The 20,289-nt window shown below is 39.7% G+C and overlaps 1 protein-coding gene across 1 annotated transcript in view; it reads left to right on the forward strand.

Moving 5' to 3' along the window:
* PITPNC1 (phosphatidylinositol transfer protein cytoplasmic 1) overlaps positions 1-20,289 on the forward strand; it is a 203,204-nt gene that overhangs the window by 142,163 nt on the left and 40,752 nt on the right. Inside the window, exon 5 of the mRNA XM_058166320.1 lies at positions 1,470-1,541. Coding sequence (XP_058022303.1) covers positions 1,470-1,541 — 72 coding nt within the window. The remainder of the gene's footprint in view (positions 1-1,469; positions 1,542-20,289) is intronic.

The raw sequence follows: 20,289 nt of genomic DNA on the forward strand, positions 1-20,289 counted from the left end.
CCTGTAGCTGGTTTAGCTTAGTTAGAAGAATGTCTGGAATGATGGTATTGAATGCTGAACTAAAGTCTACAAAAAGGACCCTTGCATAGGTCTTTGGAGACTCAAGATGTTGTAGGATGTAGTGCAGAGCCATATTAACAGCATCATCTGTTGATCTATTTGCTCGGTATGCAAATTGCAAGGGGTCTAAGAGCGGATTCGTGATGGTTTTCAGGTAGGAAAGCACTAGCCTTTCAAAGGTTTTCATGACTACAGATGTTAGAGCAACTCGTCTGTAGTCATTCAGTTCCTTGATGGTGGGCTTCTTCGGCACTGGGATGATGGTAGAGCGTTTGAAGCAAGAAGGAACATAGCACATCTCTAGTGATTTATTGAAAATATGGGTGAAGATGGGGGCCAATTGGTCAGCACAGACTTTTAAGCAAGAAGGAGTTATCTTGTCTGGGCCTGGAGCTTTTCCTGGCTTTTGTCTGTGAAATAGGTCCTGCACTTCCTTTTCTGTGATCACTAGGGATTGTGAACCCAATGAAATGGGGTCAGTTGTAGGAGGCTTGGCTGTTGTTGGTGTGTCTGAGATGGGGGTTGTGGAGATAGGTGGCTGTAGTTTCCTTTCAAACCTGCAGTAAAACTCATTCAGGTCATCTGCCAGTTGTTGATTACCTTCAGCCTGGGAAGGAGGTTTGCCATAGCCGGTGATATTTTTAAGAGTTTTCCACATGTTTGCTGGTTCATTTGCTGAAAACTGATTCTTTAGCTTTTCAGAGTAGCTTCTTTTTGCTGCTCTTATCTCCCTTGTTAGTGCATTTCTGGCCTGATTGTACAGCATTTTATCACCTTTTCTGTAGGCTTCCTCTTTGGAATGTCGTAGCTGCTTAAGTTTAGGTGTAAACCAAGGTTTGTTATTACTGTGTATTATTTCATTCTATTCATTCATTCCATCCAGATTTATTTGTCATAAAACTGGAAGTTGTTAACATCAATGAAAAACATCTCCAAGTATACAATTCTGTGGCAGGAAAAATAATTTGGATAATTGGGCAATTGAAATATGATGGGTGGCAAAAAGATTCAGCTTCCTTCAGTTCATATGCCTATTACATCCGCTCTTCTGCTTTTCCTCTCAAAGTCTGTTTTCTCTAGAAATTGGTTTGCTTTTATTGCTTACCCTTGCAAGTGCAGCATAACTATCTTCACATAAAACAAATGCTTCAGTTTTGAGGAAAGTGTAACTTGCCAGCAAAATTTAGGAAACTATCCATGAGCTGAAAAATTCATGGAGAATGTTAAGACTGTTGAACTTGTGAAGTATTTTTCCCCCTCTGTCCTTATAGAGATTTTGCACTTATAAATGTCAGGCTAATTCTCCCAAATATGAAGCAGATAGAAACTATAGCCAGGATACTGTAATGGAGAAAGGACATCATGAAACTGTTAATTGTTGCATTATATGTTATATGTTTTCTTTACAGTGCTCATTTTTGCCCAAGTTCTCCATTCACATAGAGACCAAATATGAGGACAACAAAGGAAGCAATGATAACGTAAGTATTCTCTCCTTTCAATAATTGAATGTAAAGTACATTTAAAGGCTGGGGCAGTTAGCCCGGAAGGAGTCAAGGTGTTAGGCACAAAAAAATCAGGTCAACACGAGAAGGTTCTAACTATCTAATGATTCTAAACTGATACCTCATTTAACTCTTCCCCTTGGCTCTGTCAGTATCCTTACACAAGGGGAGGTTGTGCATGGCAGCACCATGTTAGGATACCACTTATATGTAATTTAAATAATAACTATCCAAGGTTTACATTAAAAACCCTTTAAGCTTGAATGTCCCTGTTTCACAGATAGTTAATACTTTTTATGAAAGCAACACTTCCTGAGGATAATTATTTCTATTTTTTTAAATAGCAAAACTGTATGTATGAACTTGCCAGTATGTTAGTTCAGAAATGATATGTGGGTAACTAATACTGGTATATCCCCCCCCCCAATCCTTGGTAATTGTATTCATAGGCTGTTTTTGTAGGTCATAGGTTGGATTTCTTATTGTTCCTATTGAATAATACTATATAAAATTCTACTATATAAAATTTCTCCTAAAATTCCTCCTAAATGCCATCAAACAAAGGAGGACAGAACCTAGTCAAAACTACCAAAATGGTAGGCAAAGAAGCATATTCCGGGGTTTCAGGTGCTATAAAAGAGCTGATCGTGAGCAAAATACTTGAGTGGAATTATAGTTTTTAAGGTGTTTGTATGTCTGCACGGTGTTTCCTTACAGTTCAGCCGGTTTCTACAAACAGTTCTTAATTTTTCCCCTCATATTTGAATGGCAGCAATATGGCATTTGATGGCATACAAGTAGAATCCAGGTGGGAAGAAATAAAATATACTTACATTACTTAAACTTTGCACTAAACTGATGAGGTCTACAGGCTTAAAGTAGTAACGTATTGTTGGCTAAAAAGTCATAATGCCTTGGGCAAACTCAAAGGATCTACAGTTTTTTAGAGAGCAAGAACAGAATGGTGGCAGATGGCCAATTAGCACCCCTCTGATCACACCCACTGCTGGTCACCTGATTTTGCTTCTAGGGTAATAAGGGTGAAGCGTAACATATTTCATTCATCTTGAGGCTGCATATAAATGCTCTCTGTACCACAGCAGTCATTTAATTCTCATGTAAACAGGAGCAATTTAATGAAATCATGAGTTTGCAAACTTTGTAAAAATTTTCTCATACGGATCTCCAATAATTTTCTGTCAAGAAATAATTCATTAATTGTGCTTCCTGTTATATATTAGAAAGCAAATAAGATAGCAAACATTAATCAGTGAATTAATTAAAGCTCCAGATGATTAATCAAGAGTACCGTGCTAATTTTAACATGGAGACATTTTTAAGGCTGTTTTGTGATGTGCTATGGTAATAGAGAATGAAAAATAAATATTAACTTAGATTAACAGATCAGAGATCTGCCACAGTCTAAAACTTATTTATGCATGTGAGAGTAAATATATGAATGCATTACACAAACAAGAACAAAAGATTTATGGCACATTTAAAATGAACAGATTTATTTAGTTTCTTATAAAATAACATTTATTGTCACAGAACCTTTTGTGGATTCTAAACATTAACATTCAAGGCATCAGAAGTATCTTAATTTTCTTGATTTATATGATATACTATGTAGATATTGTACTACAGTATATGTACATGCTGCCAGAAAAACTCAGAAGTATGTCTTGCTCATCCATCAAACTAAAGAATATTCTTAAAACGATCTCTTTTAAAAATAATTAGTTAAAGCTGTTTCTGTCTTTAAAGGGAATGTATTTGTTTCAACCTGGAGTGGAACAGACTTCTGTTTCTTAGTTATCAAAATGTTAACTCTTTAAAAATGAGATATATAGAGATACTCTTACAGGTAATAAGAGTAATATACGGCAACACAATATTTGGACTTATCATAGAAATTTTATAAAATGTCCATTTCAGAACAGAATATTTATCAAACAGACATAGAGAATTAGTTTTTCAATATATCTCCTTGATATAGATCAATATAGTTATTATTTTATAAATAAATAGTTATATATTTTGATATATGTTAAATAATATATATCAGGGAGATATATTGATTTTTTTTTTTAAAAAAGGGATACACACACGGACAAATCTCTTGAACAGCAATAGCATTTGACGAAAATCAGAAAATATTTAAACCAGCTTTATAGTAGTAAATGTTTTTTGTTGTGATCTATTAAGCTGTATCCTTTGCTTACTTCCTGCCTCTGCTTGCTTTATACATGTCATCACATATTTATTTAGGTGTTCAAGGAGGTATTCCCTACTATCTTCAGATAGAATTAGTCTCTAAAGAAAACATTTTGTTTATTCTGCCAGATTTCAGCCATACCTGCTATGCCCATCTTCCTATAAAACTAAAGCACTCTAGCACACACACATACTTGGGCTTAGTCCTTTGTAAGAAACATTTTCCTGTGGCATCCTCAGAATGTTGGTAGCATTTGACTTTCCTGTTTGTCTTCCTCCTCCTCCACTTGGAAGGAAACATTTCATTTAGGTAGATCAGCATCTTACTCTATTTAACTCTAAAATGAAATTTGATTAATTTGCAGCATGCTAGGTCTTTGCCTTGGAAATGCTGACACAGTGTTGATGACAGGAGTTTCTATATTAAGTTGAATACGATGCTGTAGGCCTGGGTTAACGCTGGTCCACAGAGATAGAATTGCACACTGAAGCTTATTGACCTCTAGCCATATACTTCCAAGTTCTTATTTCGTGGGCAGAGGTTACCAGAAAGAGGGAAATGTTATTACTTGCATTCCGCTCACTAAGCTACTCTCAATATATAAATGTACACAGTATATACGCTAATACAAGACAATATCAAGACATATCACTTTCCATAGCCTTAATTCTAGTCTGATAAAATGTATAAACATGATTGCTTTTCTTGCCTCTGCTCCAGATTAAGGGATGAGTTACTCAATTGCAAGGCTTTGTCAGAGTCTAGAAGTGCATGCAGCTCAGCAGGTTAATAATAGTTCTAACATAAAACTGCAAGCAGACAACTGGTAATTCTTCAAGATTTATAACCCATTCTACATACTTTTACTTGATAACAACTTAGTTTGTTTGGACTTGCTAGTAAATACTTAGAATTGCTAAAAGCAAAAATGCACTTCTTATAAAATGTACTTTTTATAAAATTATATATAATGTTTCTGCTTCAAAGAGTTTAGATCTATAATATATAGAATTCAAGTTATTATGTTACTCCTTAGGGAGATACTTAATTGGCCAAAAATTGTTTTGTAATTTGTGATAATATTAGCATATGATTTAGTAGAAAAACTATTTGTTCCTATGTTGGAATTGCTTGTAAACACAATTTGTCATGGTTATTTGTTTCTTATTTATCAAATTGGGTGTGATGCTGTTCTTATTCTATTTCATTTTTAGTTGTTTGGAATGTAGTATACATAATGACTTTAACAACTCATTAGTATAGGAAGTTTGCATTGGTCAAATGTATCTTTTTCCGTATTAAAGTCCCCTTTGAACCAATGCTGAATCCTGGTGACTGCAAGGACATGTCCTTTTCTCTACTTTGAACAATTATAAATGGTTTTCTATTGCTTTCTTCCAACATAATTTTTCATCTGTCTGTCCGTCTCTCCATCCATCCATCTCAATTTATGTGGCTGCTCCTCTCACCATGATGACACTGGACAACTAACAATGGTTAAATTCAGTGGTGGAATTCAAATAATTTAACAACCGGTTCTCTGCCTTAATGATTTCTTCCAACAACCAGTTCACCAAACTGCTCAGAAAGTTAACAACCAGTTCTCCCGAAGTGGTGCAAACTGGCTGAATCCCACCACTGGTTAAATTCCAATGTAATATACACCACGAAAATAAATACATAATTGTCAGTCATGATAAAACCATAAACACACATCAGCATACTTTCTCATGGGCTCTGTCTTACAATTTGATCCCCGTGCCTGATGACGCAGCCATGTCTTCAGTGCTAATAAGGTCAGGATCAATCTAATCTCCACATGGATGATGTTATAAAAAGTGGATGCCATGACTGAAAAGCTCTCTTCCTGGGTCCCGTTAGATGGCACTCTTTAATAAATTTAATAAATGGGACCCATAGCATCTAATCTAATATCAATTCATTCTTAATAAATCTGAAGAAGTTATTAATAAACAATTTTTATGATATAGTATAATAAACAATACAGTATTTTTCATTTAGCTATATTGTGGCCAAGAAGAACTGCTATTTCCTTCACTTCTAAAATGAAATACTTTCATTTTTTACTAATTCCTCAATTCATCTGTGGGGGAATGTATAAATAACTAATAAAACTAATAGGAATTTTCTTGATTGAATGGAACTTCTACACAGGACTTAAAATTTATGAAAGAGCCAATTAGTTGAATCAGATTTTTGTGAGTTGACAAATATGTACTAAGAACTGATAAAAACAGAAAAATTGGAAAATTGGATGGAGTTTTTATAACATCTCTTGGAAGAAAAGTTTCATGTAAAATGTCCTTATCCAAGACAAAAGGACTTTCTGTGTTGCCATAATTTGTTTAGCCATAATCAAGTTTATTAATATGATCAAATATGGCACAGAAGATAAAAATGTTAACAGTGTACAGATAAAATAAAAATAATTGTAAGAAGTTATGTCAGCCAGTCTTGTAAATGAATTTTTAGAGTGATTCAACCATTTCGTAACAGAGATTTCACAAATGGCTATTAAGTGACTTTGAATTAATTAAATTAATGATAGCATTTAAGCTAAACCCACAATTTGTTATATTTTTAATTACATTAAGATTATTAATTGACTGAAGCAAGATTTAAGTTAATTTAAAATTAGTGTGCTAATAATAAAGGTATTTCCTGAAATCTGTGTTGTCAATATGGCGTTATCCAAATATAAATGGCACATACTATTTTCCCATCTTCAGTAAATATTCCAACTAGGTAGACACAGTGGTGGGATTCAAGTAATTTAACAACCGGTTCTCTGCCTTAATGATGTCTTCCAACAACCAGTTCGCCAAACTGCTCAGAACAACCGGTTCTCCCGAAGTGGTGCGAACTGGCTGAATCCCACCACTGGGTAGACACGTTCATTTATTTGTTTTAGGGGTGTTTTTTCCATTGACTTGCCCTCGTTCACTTAATTTTTTTCCTGTCAAAAACAGTTACTTTGACTTTGTGATACATTAATGTTCAGATCCATAATCCTTGTAGCATTACACAGTCTAACATTTGTTCTTAAATCCTTTGGGTATTCAGCCAACAACATGGCATCCTCTGCATACCAAAGCATACCAACACCACTAACATCCCGACATGCATTATTACATTCATGTCCATAAATGCTTCAAACAATCAAAGAGACATTCCATATGAATGAAGGCAAATATACATGTCCTAGGATATTGTTGAAGGAGCCAATTTGGGTTGGTCACCAGGACCAGAGATTTAGTCTTTCAAGCTTTCAGGAGTGTACTGGAGCCCTTCCTCAGGGAACTCCTCTGTAGGCTCCAGTATGAGTCCAAAAGCCCAGAAGACTTAAACCTCTGATCCCAGTGACCAACCCATGTGACATGGGATCCTGCAGACATTCCACATCTTTGACATACTCCCTATTCAGCGTTGGACCATTTGCTAAGCATTGTTTCTCACTAATGTTTTATTTCCATCATATTCCATTCTTAGAGCATACAAGAAAGCAACTTTGAAGTCCACATTTATGCAAAGCTTTCCATGACATGGACCAATCAATTTTATCATGTTTTCTCTGGATCAACAAAACATACAATAAACATTTTGACATTCAAAAATTTTCCCCTCTGACATTGAAGTGCAAATTCAGGTCTGCAAAACCTCTGCCTGGCATAAAGCCACAGTATTCTTTCCAGCCTTGGCTCATTGTCACATCTCATACCCTTCTGTGTCAGATTTCTGCCAAATACCTTCCTTTCACCCAATCCCTTAAATATTATTGACGTGTATTTTTCTAATTCAAAGTTTTAATGTTTTAATTAATGCAAATTGGTTAGGGTCTTCAGTTGATTTAATCTCATAAGGGAAAAAATAAATTTTTATGGACCCCAAACTAGGTCCATTAATATGGTGGGTTTGCATTAGCACAGAATGTTGAGTATCTTTTATGATGAGGGTGACTTAATATTGGGAGGACTGATACTGTGAAATAAGATATGGACCTGTGAATGGATTTTTAATGCAGACAGAGCAAAAACAGGAGTACTGGCAGTTATTTGTAAGGAAATTTTAACTCCCTAACCAGAGGATACTTTGTTGGAAAGATCGGAGACGAAGAAAGGAAATGGCATTTTGTTCTTTGAAAGTGAAAGTTAAGGAATTGCTTGTTAAAGCAGTTGGTGTTGAAGCTACACGAAGTATATAAGAAGAGATTAAGTAAATGGAATGAACAAGAACTGATTTATTTTTTATTATAGTGTTTAACAGGAGAAGATTTACTGAATTTTTTTCATTTTTTTTATTTCTCTTTGCTATTTGGCATATTATAGCTTAACAGGAAATGGCTTTTAAGCAAACAAAACCAAATGTTATCAAAGACTGTGAAATCTCTCTAGTTCAAATACAGAAGTTCAAAGAAGATCTTAAGGAATATTTAAGGTTTTTTTTAAAGGAATTCTGGGAGGCTCAAATTTCTGTAATAGATCAAAAATTTAATGAAATGGAAAAAGAAATACTGGATTTTAAAGATATAGTGGAAATTCAGAATAAGGATTTGGAAAGTGTAGTGGATGCATTTAAATACTTAGCGGATTATACTATTAAGATGAATGAAAGAATGGAAGAACTTAATCAAGTTAATTTGGATTTGGAAAGGAAAATAGAGGAGGTCCAAATGAATCAAGTTAATTTGAATTTAGAAAACAAAATAGAGGGAATACAGGTTAAGGTGGATAGGGTAGATGAAGAAATGGTTATATTGCAATATAGGTCAATGGAGTATGCTGTAAGGGTGAGAGGATTGAAGGAATGTAAGCAGGAGAATTTAAAAAAGATTTTTACACAGGCTTTTGCATAGATAACTGGAGAGAATCCAGAAGATTTTGAAGTTAATATTGAAAAAATTTATCGTGTTAACTCCTGGCTGGCTAGACAGAGGCAATTACCAAGAGATGTGGTGATTTATTTTACAACTAAGAAGATTAGGTATGGAATCTTACAAGCATTTTATAAAAATAAATTTCAAATACTAGGACAAGATATAATAATGATGAAGGAAATTCCTCCTAAAATGTTAAGAAAGAGAAAAGAATTTGCCTTTTTAGTGGATGAACTTAAGAAATATCAGATACAGTTTAGATGGGATGTTCCAGCTGGTTTAACAGTGAATTATAAAGGAAGAAAGTATTGCCTTAGTACAGTTCTTAAAGCAAGAGACTTTTATATTAATGTATTAAAGGCTGGAAATCCTTTGTTGTTAGAAGCTAAGTTGATTGGTATCGAGATTGCAAAAAAATGGGATAAGGATGTAATACAAATATAAGATAATGTGAGGGTAGGAGAAATATTGCAGAAAACGGGAATTAAAAGAACAAGGAGAGATTCGTATAGCTTCTAAATTAAAGGATGTTTCTGTCTATGAGAAAGGATAAAAAAATTTTTGAATATAATAAAAGAAGAAAGTTTAAATAATAATTTAAATGTTGGAGATGTGATTGTAATGATGTTATTTGTTTATACATGGTTTAATTGATAATAATTGATTTATTTTGGATATAAGTTGGAGATGTAATTTTAGTAATGTTATTTGATTAATTAAGACTGAGAGATATAATTGGAATTTTATTGTTAAGAAAAGTAACTGGTTAAGGATTTAGAAAATGCTTATTAATTTAAATGTTGGAATTATATATGTTGAGTTTGTTTAGAAAATGTTTAGAATATAGTGCTGGGAATATGGGAATGAATTGGAATTAAATGTTAGATTTAAATAAATTAAAAGGAGGTTTATTTGATGCACATACAAATATGGACTATAAGGTATATTTCCTAATTGACTTTTGATCGCCAACTACATTTTAGAAAGCAAACATGGATTATATTGAAGAATAGCTCTTGATGGTGTAATATCGGAAGTTGGAATACCGCTTATTGTTGAAGAATGGACAGTAAAATTGATGAACTTAAATGGCAATGTGGAAATATCATATTTGAAGGACTGTTTATGCAAGATATATATAGGAATGGAGAAGATAGACTGATATTTAAAAATTGGACTGAAAGAGTAAAAAGTTAAATAGTTTATGAATGGAAAGATTGTAAATTGTATGGCTACAATCCTTACTTCGTTTTTATGGAAAAGGGGAGTTAAGGGCTTAGAGAGGGATGGGAGCTTTTGGATGATTAGTATATTTTAGTTTGTGATTGTTGACACTATACCCTGTATTTGCTCTGGGAAGTCTGGCGGGGGAGAGAGTGGGGGAAGGAGGGAAGGGGGATGGAAGAGGGTTAGGGTGGGAAGGATGGGGGGATGTATGGGGGGGAAATGTTGTAAAACTTTTTTAATAAAAAAAAACCAATATCAGTATTTTTGATTTGTACTCTTATCATCCAAGAGAGCTTCCCAGCCAGGTCATGGTTTCTTTCTAAGCTCACCATCTTAAGTGCTTCATGCTGTATATTGAATTCTTTCAGGGAACACATAACATTGTCAAGAGGGCCACAGCAAGTTCCCAGCAGTCTGAATGAATTGCTATGAGCAATTAGTGTTGGTTGGCTAGCAAGCCAATCTAAGACCTTTGTGTTGGATATTAGTTTTCTTTTATACAAACTAAACAGTTCAGTGAGCTGTTCCTGTTCAATTAGAAGAGCACAAACAGTTATCTGTAAATGATGTTTTTCAAACAAGACATTGATGACAAGCTCTGAGTAGAAGGCTGGAATTTCAAGAGCTTAAGCCTCAATTCATACATTACTCATCCTTTAAATGGTGGATGAAAGTCATTATGTACCTCTTATGCAGACCAGTGCTCTAAGCAGCTTGCCTTAATTTACTTCTACCATAAAAAAAAATCACAGGAAAATGTGCATGAAAATTGTGTCTCACTGACTGGATTTTTATGTTTTATTTATTTATATTCTGCCTTTATAATTTTTTACAAATAACTCAAGGCAGAGAACATATCCAACACATCTTCCGCCTACTATTTTCCCCACAACAACAACACTTTGAGGAGAGAGAGAGAGAGAGAGGGAAAGAAAAAAAAGAAAGAAAGAAAGCAATTTTTTTAAAATTTGCATTTATATCCCGCCCTTCTCCGAAGACTCAGGGCGGCTTACACTATGTCAAGCAATAGTCTTCATCCATTTGTATATTATATACAAAGTCAACTTATTGCCCCCAACAATCTGGGTCCTCATTCTACCTACCTTATAAAGGATGGAAGGCTGAGTCAACTTTGGGCCTGGTGGGGCTTGAACCTGCAGTAATTGCAAGCAGCTGCTGTTAATAACAGACTGTCTTACCAGTCTGAGCTACAGACTGTATAAATAATTATATAGTAAATAACAGTATCATGGTTTGCTTAACCATGATTTGTTCAGTAAATTACTACTTGGCTGGACTCACCCAACTTTCTAGTCCAGTGATGGTGAACCTTTTAGACACCAACTGCCCAAACTGCACAGGTGCATGCCCAAATTGAAAGGTACGCATGTAAACATGCACGGTGTCAAGGTTCCAGAAAAACCTCTTCTGCATAAAAAAACCTCAGAAGCCATTGTCTTTCAGAGTTCTTTACTAGCATGAGGAAACTGGCACACGATGAGTGAAATTCCAAAACTGAACTTCCGGATTCTTTTCCCAGTTATACAAACCCCAAGAGTCCCACCCCACAATCCCTTTGCTGGTCATATGGTCCCACGTTCTCCCAGTTCATTCGAATATCTTCTCGCCACTCCTCCTGCAGATGTGAACACCATCCGACCTTGACCGCTTGAAGAATGTTACCATACCCCTCAACCCCCCTTCTTCCCCTCAGGGGAAAAATGTGGCAGCGTCTGGAACCCTAAAGTCTAGTATGGTTTCCAGGCCTGACAGGCGTCCCCCCTTGGAAAAGAAGCTATATCCTAGGAAAGAAAACAAAGAATTAATAAAGAAGAGTGTCAGTGGTCCACACTTCCCTTCTACCCCCCTCTACCCCCTCCAAGAGGTTTTTAGGTTTGTCAGGAAAGTGTCGTGAAATTGTTTAATCAAATTGTCGCATTTACTTTCCAACTTTTGACCCAAGTAGATTCAGATAATGGATATCCCTTCCAGTGGACTAAATATTGTAATTGACCTCTGTATAGTCTAGAGTCAAGGATTTTCTTGATTTCATAGTGGGTTTCACCTTGGATTATCAAGGGTGGTGGGGGAGCAGCAGGTTGAGGTCTCAGACCAGATTGTCTAGCAGGTTTTAATAAGCTGGTATGGAATACCGGGTGTATTTTCCCCAACATTCGAGGGAGCTTGAGTTGGACGGTAACGGGATTAATAATTTTTACAATGGGGAAAGGACCCAAAAATTTTGGACCGAATTTTCTGCTGGGTATTCTCAACCTCAGATACTTAGTAGATAAAAAGACTTTATCTCCAATGCAAAAAGGGAGTTGAAGGGAACGGTGTTTGTCAGCTTGGGCTTTGTAATTTCAAGCTGTCACAGCTAAGGCCTTTTTTGTATTTTCCCAACCTTTTTTCAACGAATTCATCCAGTCCGTTAGGGAAACGGAAGTGGGGGGTTGCACGGGGAGTTCAGGCATTGGAACGAAGTCCATGCCGGTGGTTATTTGAAAAGGGGTTAACCCCGTGCTGCTGTGTACAGTATTATTATATGCGACCTCTGCAAATGGTAACAAATCTGACCAGTTTTCTTGTTGGTAATTTACATAACACCGTATGTATTGTTCCACCATCGAGTTCAATTTTTCAGCCACCCCATTGGTCTCCGGATGGAACCCAGAACTAAGTCCTTGAGACGACCCAATGGACCGTAGGAACTCCCTCCAGAACTTGGCTGTGAATTGAACACCCCTGTCGGATATTATCCTTTTAGGAACTCCATGCAGTCTGTAGATGTGTTTCACGAAGAGCTTTGCTAATTTTCTCGCCGATGGCAATCCGCTGCACACAGTGAAGTGGACCTGTTTAGAGAACAAATCCACTACGGTCCATATCACCGTATTTCCCCCACTAGGTGGGAGTTCAACAATAAAATCCATGGCAATTTCTTCCCAGGGTCTGGTGGGTTCGGCTACAGGTTGTAGGAGTCCAGGGGGTTTCCCTGGTCTGGACTTCATGGTGGCGCAGGTAGCACAGCTCCGCACATAGTCTTCGACATCTGATTTCATTTTTGGCCACCAGAATTGTCTTCTAGCCAAGTGGCGAGTCTTTAAAAATCCAAAGTGACCTCCTAGGCGAGAGTCGTGGCTTCTCTGTAGTATAGGCAGCCGCATAGCGATGGGTACATAAATCTTGGTTCCCTTCCAGGGTATTCCATCCCTTAAGGTGAGGTCTGGCAAGTTTTCTTTAAACCAAGCATCGTCAGTGAGTGCTGATTTTAATTCCGCTAGTAGTTTATTTGGTGGGATGTTAGTACCACGGCGTGATCGCGGTCGAGTAAGTGCTTGGCTGGCCGGTTCGCTATCGGGAATCATCGCATGTATTACCTCTTCGCGTTGGCTGTCAAATTGCGGTTTCCTAGATAGGGCGTCAGCCAGTAGATTTTGGTCGCCGGGGATGTATTTGAGGGTGAAGTGGAACCGTTTGAAAAACTGAGCCCATCGAACTTGTTTGGGAGAAAGCTTTCGAGGGGTTTTTAAGTATTCGAGGTTTTTGTGGTCCGTCCACACCTCGAATGGTTCCTTTCCCCCTTCAAGGAAGTGTCTCCAGGAGAGGAGTGCCCAGCGCACTGCAAAGGCTTCCTTTTCCCAAACTGCCCATCTGCATTCAGTGTCCGTCAGTTTTTTAGACACGTACGCACAGGGCATAAGATTGTTGTCGGTATTCCGTTGTAATAAAACTGCGGCTACTGCTACATCACTTGCATCAGCTTGGACCACAAAAGGTTTATTTGGATCTGGGTGTTGAAGTATTGGTTCCATCGAGAATAGGCGTTTCAGGTGTTCAAAGGAACGTTGGCAGTCCATTGTCCAAGGTAGGGGCTGGTTAGGTTTGGGTTTGGCGGGTAATGGCCCAGTTTTTAGCAATTCTGTTAATGGTAGAGCTACTTCTGCGAAAGAAGGAATGAATTTGCGGTAAAAATTTGCGAATCCCAAGAAACTTTGAAGTTGCTTATGTATGCGTGGCGGTTGCCAATCCAACACCGCTTTTACTTTTCCTGGGTCCATATCGATATCTTTGTTTGATATCCGGTAACCTAGGTAGTCTAGGGATTCCTTATGGAATTCGCATTTGGAAAGTTTGACATATAGCTTGGCCGCTAAGAGCTTTTTAAAAACTTGTCTGACCAATTTGATGTGTTGTTCGATATTGTTTGTGTAGATAAGAATATCATCTAAGTAGACAAGAACCCCATTGTAGAGATGGGGGTGGAGGGTTTCATTAATTAGTTGCATAAAAACAGCTGGAGCCCCTTGGAGGCCAAAAGGCATGACACGGTATTGGAAACTGCCCAAGGGGCAGTTGAAAGCCGTTTTCCATTCATCACCTTCCTTGATGCGGACCCGGTAATAGGCTTCCCTTAAATCCAATCTGGTGAAAATTTTGCCTTTCGATAAGTGGTTCAACAAATCGTGCATAAGTAGTAAAGGGTATGTGTTTTGTATGCAAATTGCATTGATATTTTTGAAGTCAATACATAATCTAAGCGAACCATCTTTTGTTTACATAGCACGGGTGCAGCTACAGGTGATTTTGCTGGTTCAATGAACCCTCTGGCTAGGTTAGTGTCAATGTATTTTCTTAGTTCAGACATTTCGGCTGGCGTCATTGAGTACATTTTGGGTTTTGGTAATTTTGCCCCCGGGTGTAATTCAATTGCGCAATCAGTTTGTCGGTGGGGGGGTAAGAGGTTACATTCATCCTCGCTAAAAACGTCTGATAAATCCATGTATGCTTTAGGGATGCGTGGTTCATTAGGAGATGGATTGGATATGGTGGTTGTTGGTTCCCTCTGGTGGTCATTTTGGATAAGGTTTTTTTCGGCAGGGGAAATTGGGTCTAAGGGTCTGAAAGTCCATATAATTTTCCTGAATCCATCCCCCCATTTGATTGTGGGTTCCCATTTGTCCAACCAAGCTAAACCCAGGATGATGGATTCTGACATCTTTGGAATTACTATGAATCTTATAAGTTCATGATGGGCTCCAATTTCCAAGCGAACCAGTTGTGTGATTTGGGTCGCTGGAATGCCGCCAATCAAGGTTCCATCTACTTGGTGGAATTTAATTGGGTGTTTCAAGGGAAATGTTTTATACGGAGTTGGGCGACTGTAGAGGTTGAAATTAGGCATCTGGTGCATCCTGTGTCCACAATAGCCTCTAAATCTTTTTTGGCCCCTCCCCCTGGAATTATTAAGTTTACTTTGATAGCAAAAGGAGGAATGGGTGCACTCACCATTGGGTCGTTTTCTGCTTGGTTTGAGTCGTCAGGAGGTGAATCAGATGATGGAAGGTTAGTGGATACGTCTGTAGGGAGGTCTATGGCTTGTCTTGCAAAGCGACTGGTATTCGGATTTTTTCGAGGGGGTTTGCGTGGTCGGGTAGCAGTTGGTGGGCGATACTGTGGGAGGGGTGTTGGGGCTAGGCAAACTGACACCCAATGTCCTAGTTTTCCACAACGGTAGCATTTGATTATTGTTGAAGGCTGAAAGGTGGAGGGTGTGGTTGGTCTTAAGAGGGAGGGTCTTGTAGGTGGTCGTTGTGGAGTTGTAGTTGGTGATTGGCTTTGGAGGGGGTTGAATTCTCTATCCAGAGCTATGGACACGTTGTACCAATCATTTAGTTGTACTGAGATTCCTCTGGTGGAGCAGGCTTTTCTGATGTTTTGATCGATTGCCTCTTTGAAGTAGTGGAGGAGGATGCAATCTAGCCAATGTCTAAGATTACCAGCAACCCTTCGGAAATCCCATACAAATTGTTTTAGAGGCCTGTTACCTTGCTTCATCGTTTTTAAGGTGGTTTCACATTCTGCAATTAGGTCATCATCTTGAAACTGGTTGCGAAGCAGTGCCATAAATCCGTGAACATCGTTTAGTTCTGGTGTACGTTCATTGTGTAGTTGAGCTATCCATTCTGAGGCTAGCCCCACGTTCATACCATCCGAGATGGCGTTGATTAGGCTTCTTTCTGATGGGTATTGATGTCTAAATTGTTTAACGTAAGCCTCAATTCTGCTGAGAAAGTAAGCCAGGTGGTGTGGATTCCCATCAAAGGTTGGTTTGAAAGGGGGAGGGGTTGGGTGAGGGGGTGCAGGTGGGTTTAGCTGGCCTGCTTGCGGTTGAAGAGGGATTTGTGGGAGGACCGTTGCTATTGTGGCTGGTTGCTGAGTTGTAAAGGGGGATGGAATTCCCCCTGGCTGCTGAGAAGGAAGTCCTTGAAATGCTTCAGCTGACGAGGCAAAAATCGGCCTGGGGCCCCCAGGAAAGAAAGGTGCTGAACTGGCTGGTTGCCATTGGTATTGGATCCATCCTTGCCCAGGATAAAATGCCCAACCAGGAGGAATAGAAGCAGCAGGAGGCAGTGTAGGCCTCTGTTGGCGGGAAAAGTCAATTGGAAGGTGGAGTTGCGATTCCCCCCCAAGTCCCTGGTGCTGCCTGAACTCCCTGCCGTCTGAAGGAGGGAAGGGAGGTCCTCCTGCGTTCATCGGAATGGCTTCGAGCCTCAGTAATTTCTCCCTCTCTGGTGGGAGGGAAGGTGAATTTAGGCTGAGCTAAAGGCTCTCGAGGTGGGTGAGCTGAGCTTATACGAGGCCTCACTTCCAAACGCTCAAAAGTTTCCGGGAGGTCTAATAAGGACTGGGATTTCAGGGGGTTTCTCAGGTCCCAATCCAATGACTCTCCCGATTCTCCGGGTTTTACTGTCCTCCATCGAGGTTGAGAAGAGGGAGGGGGCTCTCCATTCCGCCCCGGGGAAATGTTTTCTCCCGAACGACAGCTTACCCATGAATCGGAGTCTTTGGGCCGTGCACCAAGCTAAGCAGGGTCTACCACTTCGGGTTTTTGAGTCATATCTTCCGATGGGAAGTAGGTGATTTCGACTACGTCCTCAGATTCCAACCTCTGTGCTACTTCCACGCTTTCAGCTTGCTACCCTTCCATCTTTGCTGGGTCTTTGCACCGCTGTGGAGGTTGCGGAGGCTGGGGCCCAGCACCCCCCTAACGGGCCCCCTCCGAGCGGAGGAGAGGGTACCGTTAAGCAAAAGAAAGTTAAGAGTTTTGGAATAATGTCAAGGTTCCAGAAAAACCTCTTCTGCATAAAAAAAACTCAGAAGCCATTGTCTTTCAGAGTTCTTTACTAGCATGAGGAAACTGGCACACGATGAGTGAAATTCCAAAACTGAACTTCTGGATTCTTTTCCCAGTTATACAAACCCCAAGAGTCCCACCCTCCTAACCCCTTTGCTGGTCACATGGTCCCACGTTCTCCCAATTCATTCGAATATCTTCTCGCCACTCCTCCTGCAGATGTGAACACCGTCTGACCTTGACTGCTTGAAGAATGTTACCATACCCCTCAACCCCCCTTCTTCCCCTCAGGGGAAAAATGTGGCAGCGTCTGGAACCCTAAAGTCTAGTATGGTTTCCAGGCCTGACACATGGACATACGCATGCGCGGACATGCACATGTGTGGACATACCACATGCACAGCAGAGACCCGAAGACCAGCTGGCCAGCGGGAGGCGGGGCATCCCAACACCAGCAGCATGGCAAGCGGTAAGATCTGTTTCTTTAGTGAGCTTCTGTTTCATCATTTGCAGGTAACAGAAACTCACGAAAGAAACGCTACGGAGATCTGACCTGGGGCGACAGTGCATGTGCTAGCAAAGAGGGCTCTGTGTGCCATCTTCGTCATGCGTGCCATAGATTCACCAACATGGTTCTAGTCTATAAGTCATGATTTGTTCTGTCCCCTCCCGACCTCAGCCATGCGAGCTGGCTAAACGAGCCAGTAATTAAGTTCACGGCTGCTATCAGTCCTGGCAGGGAATCTGCAGCTGCCTTCCAAAGTCTCCCTTATCTTGGGGTTGCCGGGCAACCAGGAAGTCAGCAATCCAGGCCGAATGTTCAGCTCAATTCTCCGCAAGTCAAAGAGTTCAGCTCACTTCTCCACGAGTAAAATAATTCAGCTCAATTTTTGCTCGTCACAGAGCAGAAGAGCAGCCAGGGCTGCTTTTATATTCTGTGGGGTGTGGCTCCATGACTCAGCACTCTCTAGGCCTGCCCCACCCCTTCCTTTGTTGTAGCCGCCTCTCGTATCTCTGAAACCTGGGATCTAGCCAGGCCTGGTTGCCATCAGCCAGGTCTGGAGGTGTGGCCTGGGGTGGGGAGAATCAGGAGACGGAGGCCTCGTTATCTCCTCCACCTGGCCTGCCTCTGGCTCCTGGAGCTGAGCCAGAGGAGCGGGTGCTCCAAAGGTAAGTCCTGATGGCCCTTCCCCCTCACTTTCCGAGTCACTTTCTGGCAGGGGGCCCGGCTCAGGGGGCGCAGACACAACATGATTTTTAAACCAGAATGGCCTGATTCATACAATGTATTAAACAATTAAACCAAAACCATATAACAACATTATGGCTTAGTTGTGTGAATTTAATGAGTGAATTCACTCACCAACTTGATTCACATATTTTGGTTTAACCACAAGCTATTTATTAAGTAACAGTTGGAAGGATTAATGTCATAAGCTTAACACTAAAGAAATTGCAATATGCTCAGTAAACCCAGCCATGTTATCTGTAAGGAGAGAGGAATCGGCTATTGTATGCTAGTGTATAAAGGGCTCAGAGAAATTATGAATTGAAATGCATACTCTGTGTTATTTTTCGTCGACTGAAAGTAGTAATCTTAATTAAATGGTTGCTTAAGCAGCAAATGAACAACTTTCTAGGCAAAACAAGCTCAGATTAAATCCTACCAGGACAGATTTGGTTCATAGACCATAATCTTCGCAGATTATGGTGATCTTGTAACATCTGGTCCCATAGTTACTCTGGGGGCTTTGGTAAACCCAACAGAAATTAGTTTGTGGCTTGGTTCTTCTGCTCCTGTGGTCCCTTTTTAAACATGAAAGCTGTGACCTGCAAAGATTTTGTCAAGCTTTAGGTCAGGGATCTCCAACCTTGGCAATTTTAAGACTTGTGAACTTCAACTCCCAGAACTCTGGGAGTCCGCAAGTCTTAAAGTTGCCAAGGTTGGAGACCCCTGCTTTAGGTAGAATACTGGTTGTGACTCTACCTGAACCAAGATGCCCTGGTGATAATAACCATAACCTGGATGGATTGCTGCTATCCATGGTTTTCACTGACGACTCAAAAGCTATACCCAAAAGCTATACTTGGTATAAAATAAAATATAGTAGCTTAAACTCCTGATAGCTTCATCAAATGAGATAACACCCATTCTGAAGTTCATTCCATCAGCAGCCAGTTGCTTCCAGTTCAAAATGCTGATTATCTCCTTTAAAGGGCATGTCCTCTTTACAGTTTAGCATTGGGGATCACTAGATAAGACTTTGCCAAAATCAAATCTGCCCAACCAGTGCAGACAGAAGGGGCCACTTGCATGACTTCCCACTCATGAGTTTTATATTCCATAAATCATTGATGAGTCATCACCTTCTCAATGGTGGCTCCCATTTCATTGAACCCCTTCTGCTGGGGCAAAGTAGAGTTTTTGGGGGCCTTAAAGTTTTCAGGCACTGGGCCCCCACTAAATTTAGGACAGACTGGAAGAAGCAGGAAGAAGGGTTTGCTCCACTGGTTTAAGCTCTGTAAGAATCTTCCCAGTTCTTCTATCACTGCACATGAAAACTCTGGGGCTGGGAATGAAGTAGGAGTATCTCAAAACCTAAGGAATAAGCAGATGGATATTTCAGGATTGAGGAAGCTCCCTTTTTTTCCTGGAGAAAAGCAATTCAAATAGCTCTCAGAAATCCCACCTTAATGAATTCTCTACTGAATGAATGCTAGAGTCCTGGTGTATTCCGTTTCCAAGATTCTGTACATTAGCCGTATATTTTTTTTTACTCTTAACCGTAAGTCTACCTAATGAGACTTATAAAATCCAGTCAATAAATCCAACTTATTTTCTGGACTGTACTCTGTGATAGGGCTTAATAGCATGCCTCCCCCAGCTAAGGAGAGGAAATACTGCAAATTGGCAGAAGTACTGCTGCTGCCTGAAATAATGACTAATGCCAGGAGCAGCAATGGAAGAGATGGCATAACAGCAGGGGTGGAAGCTATCTCTCCCCCACTCGTGCCTTCTGCAACCCTCTTCCGCTACAACTCCCATTAGGATCCTGAACAACTAGGTGTAAGGTTTGAGGCAGGTGAGACAGGAATCGGCAGTTTCCAGTCCAGGACCTGAGAGAAATTCAATACCTGTACATTTTTACAGCCACAAAGCATCAAGTATCCTTTAATACTGAAGATATGGGGAGGAAGAAGGCATGATTCTGAACCATCAAGGATAGGGGAGGGCAAGGAGAAAAGC

Source organism: Ahaetulla prasina, chromosome 2 (assembly GCF_028640845.1).
Source record: "Ahaetulla prasina isolate Xishuangbanna chromosome 2, ASM2864084v1, whole genome shotgun sequence".
In the NCBI taxonomy this organism is placed as follows: Eukaryota; Metazoa; Chordata; class Lepidosauria; order Squamata; family Colubridae; genus Ahaetulla; species Ahaetulla prasina.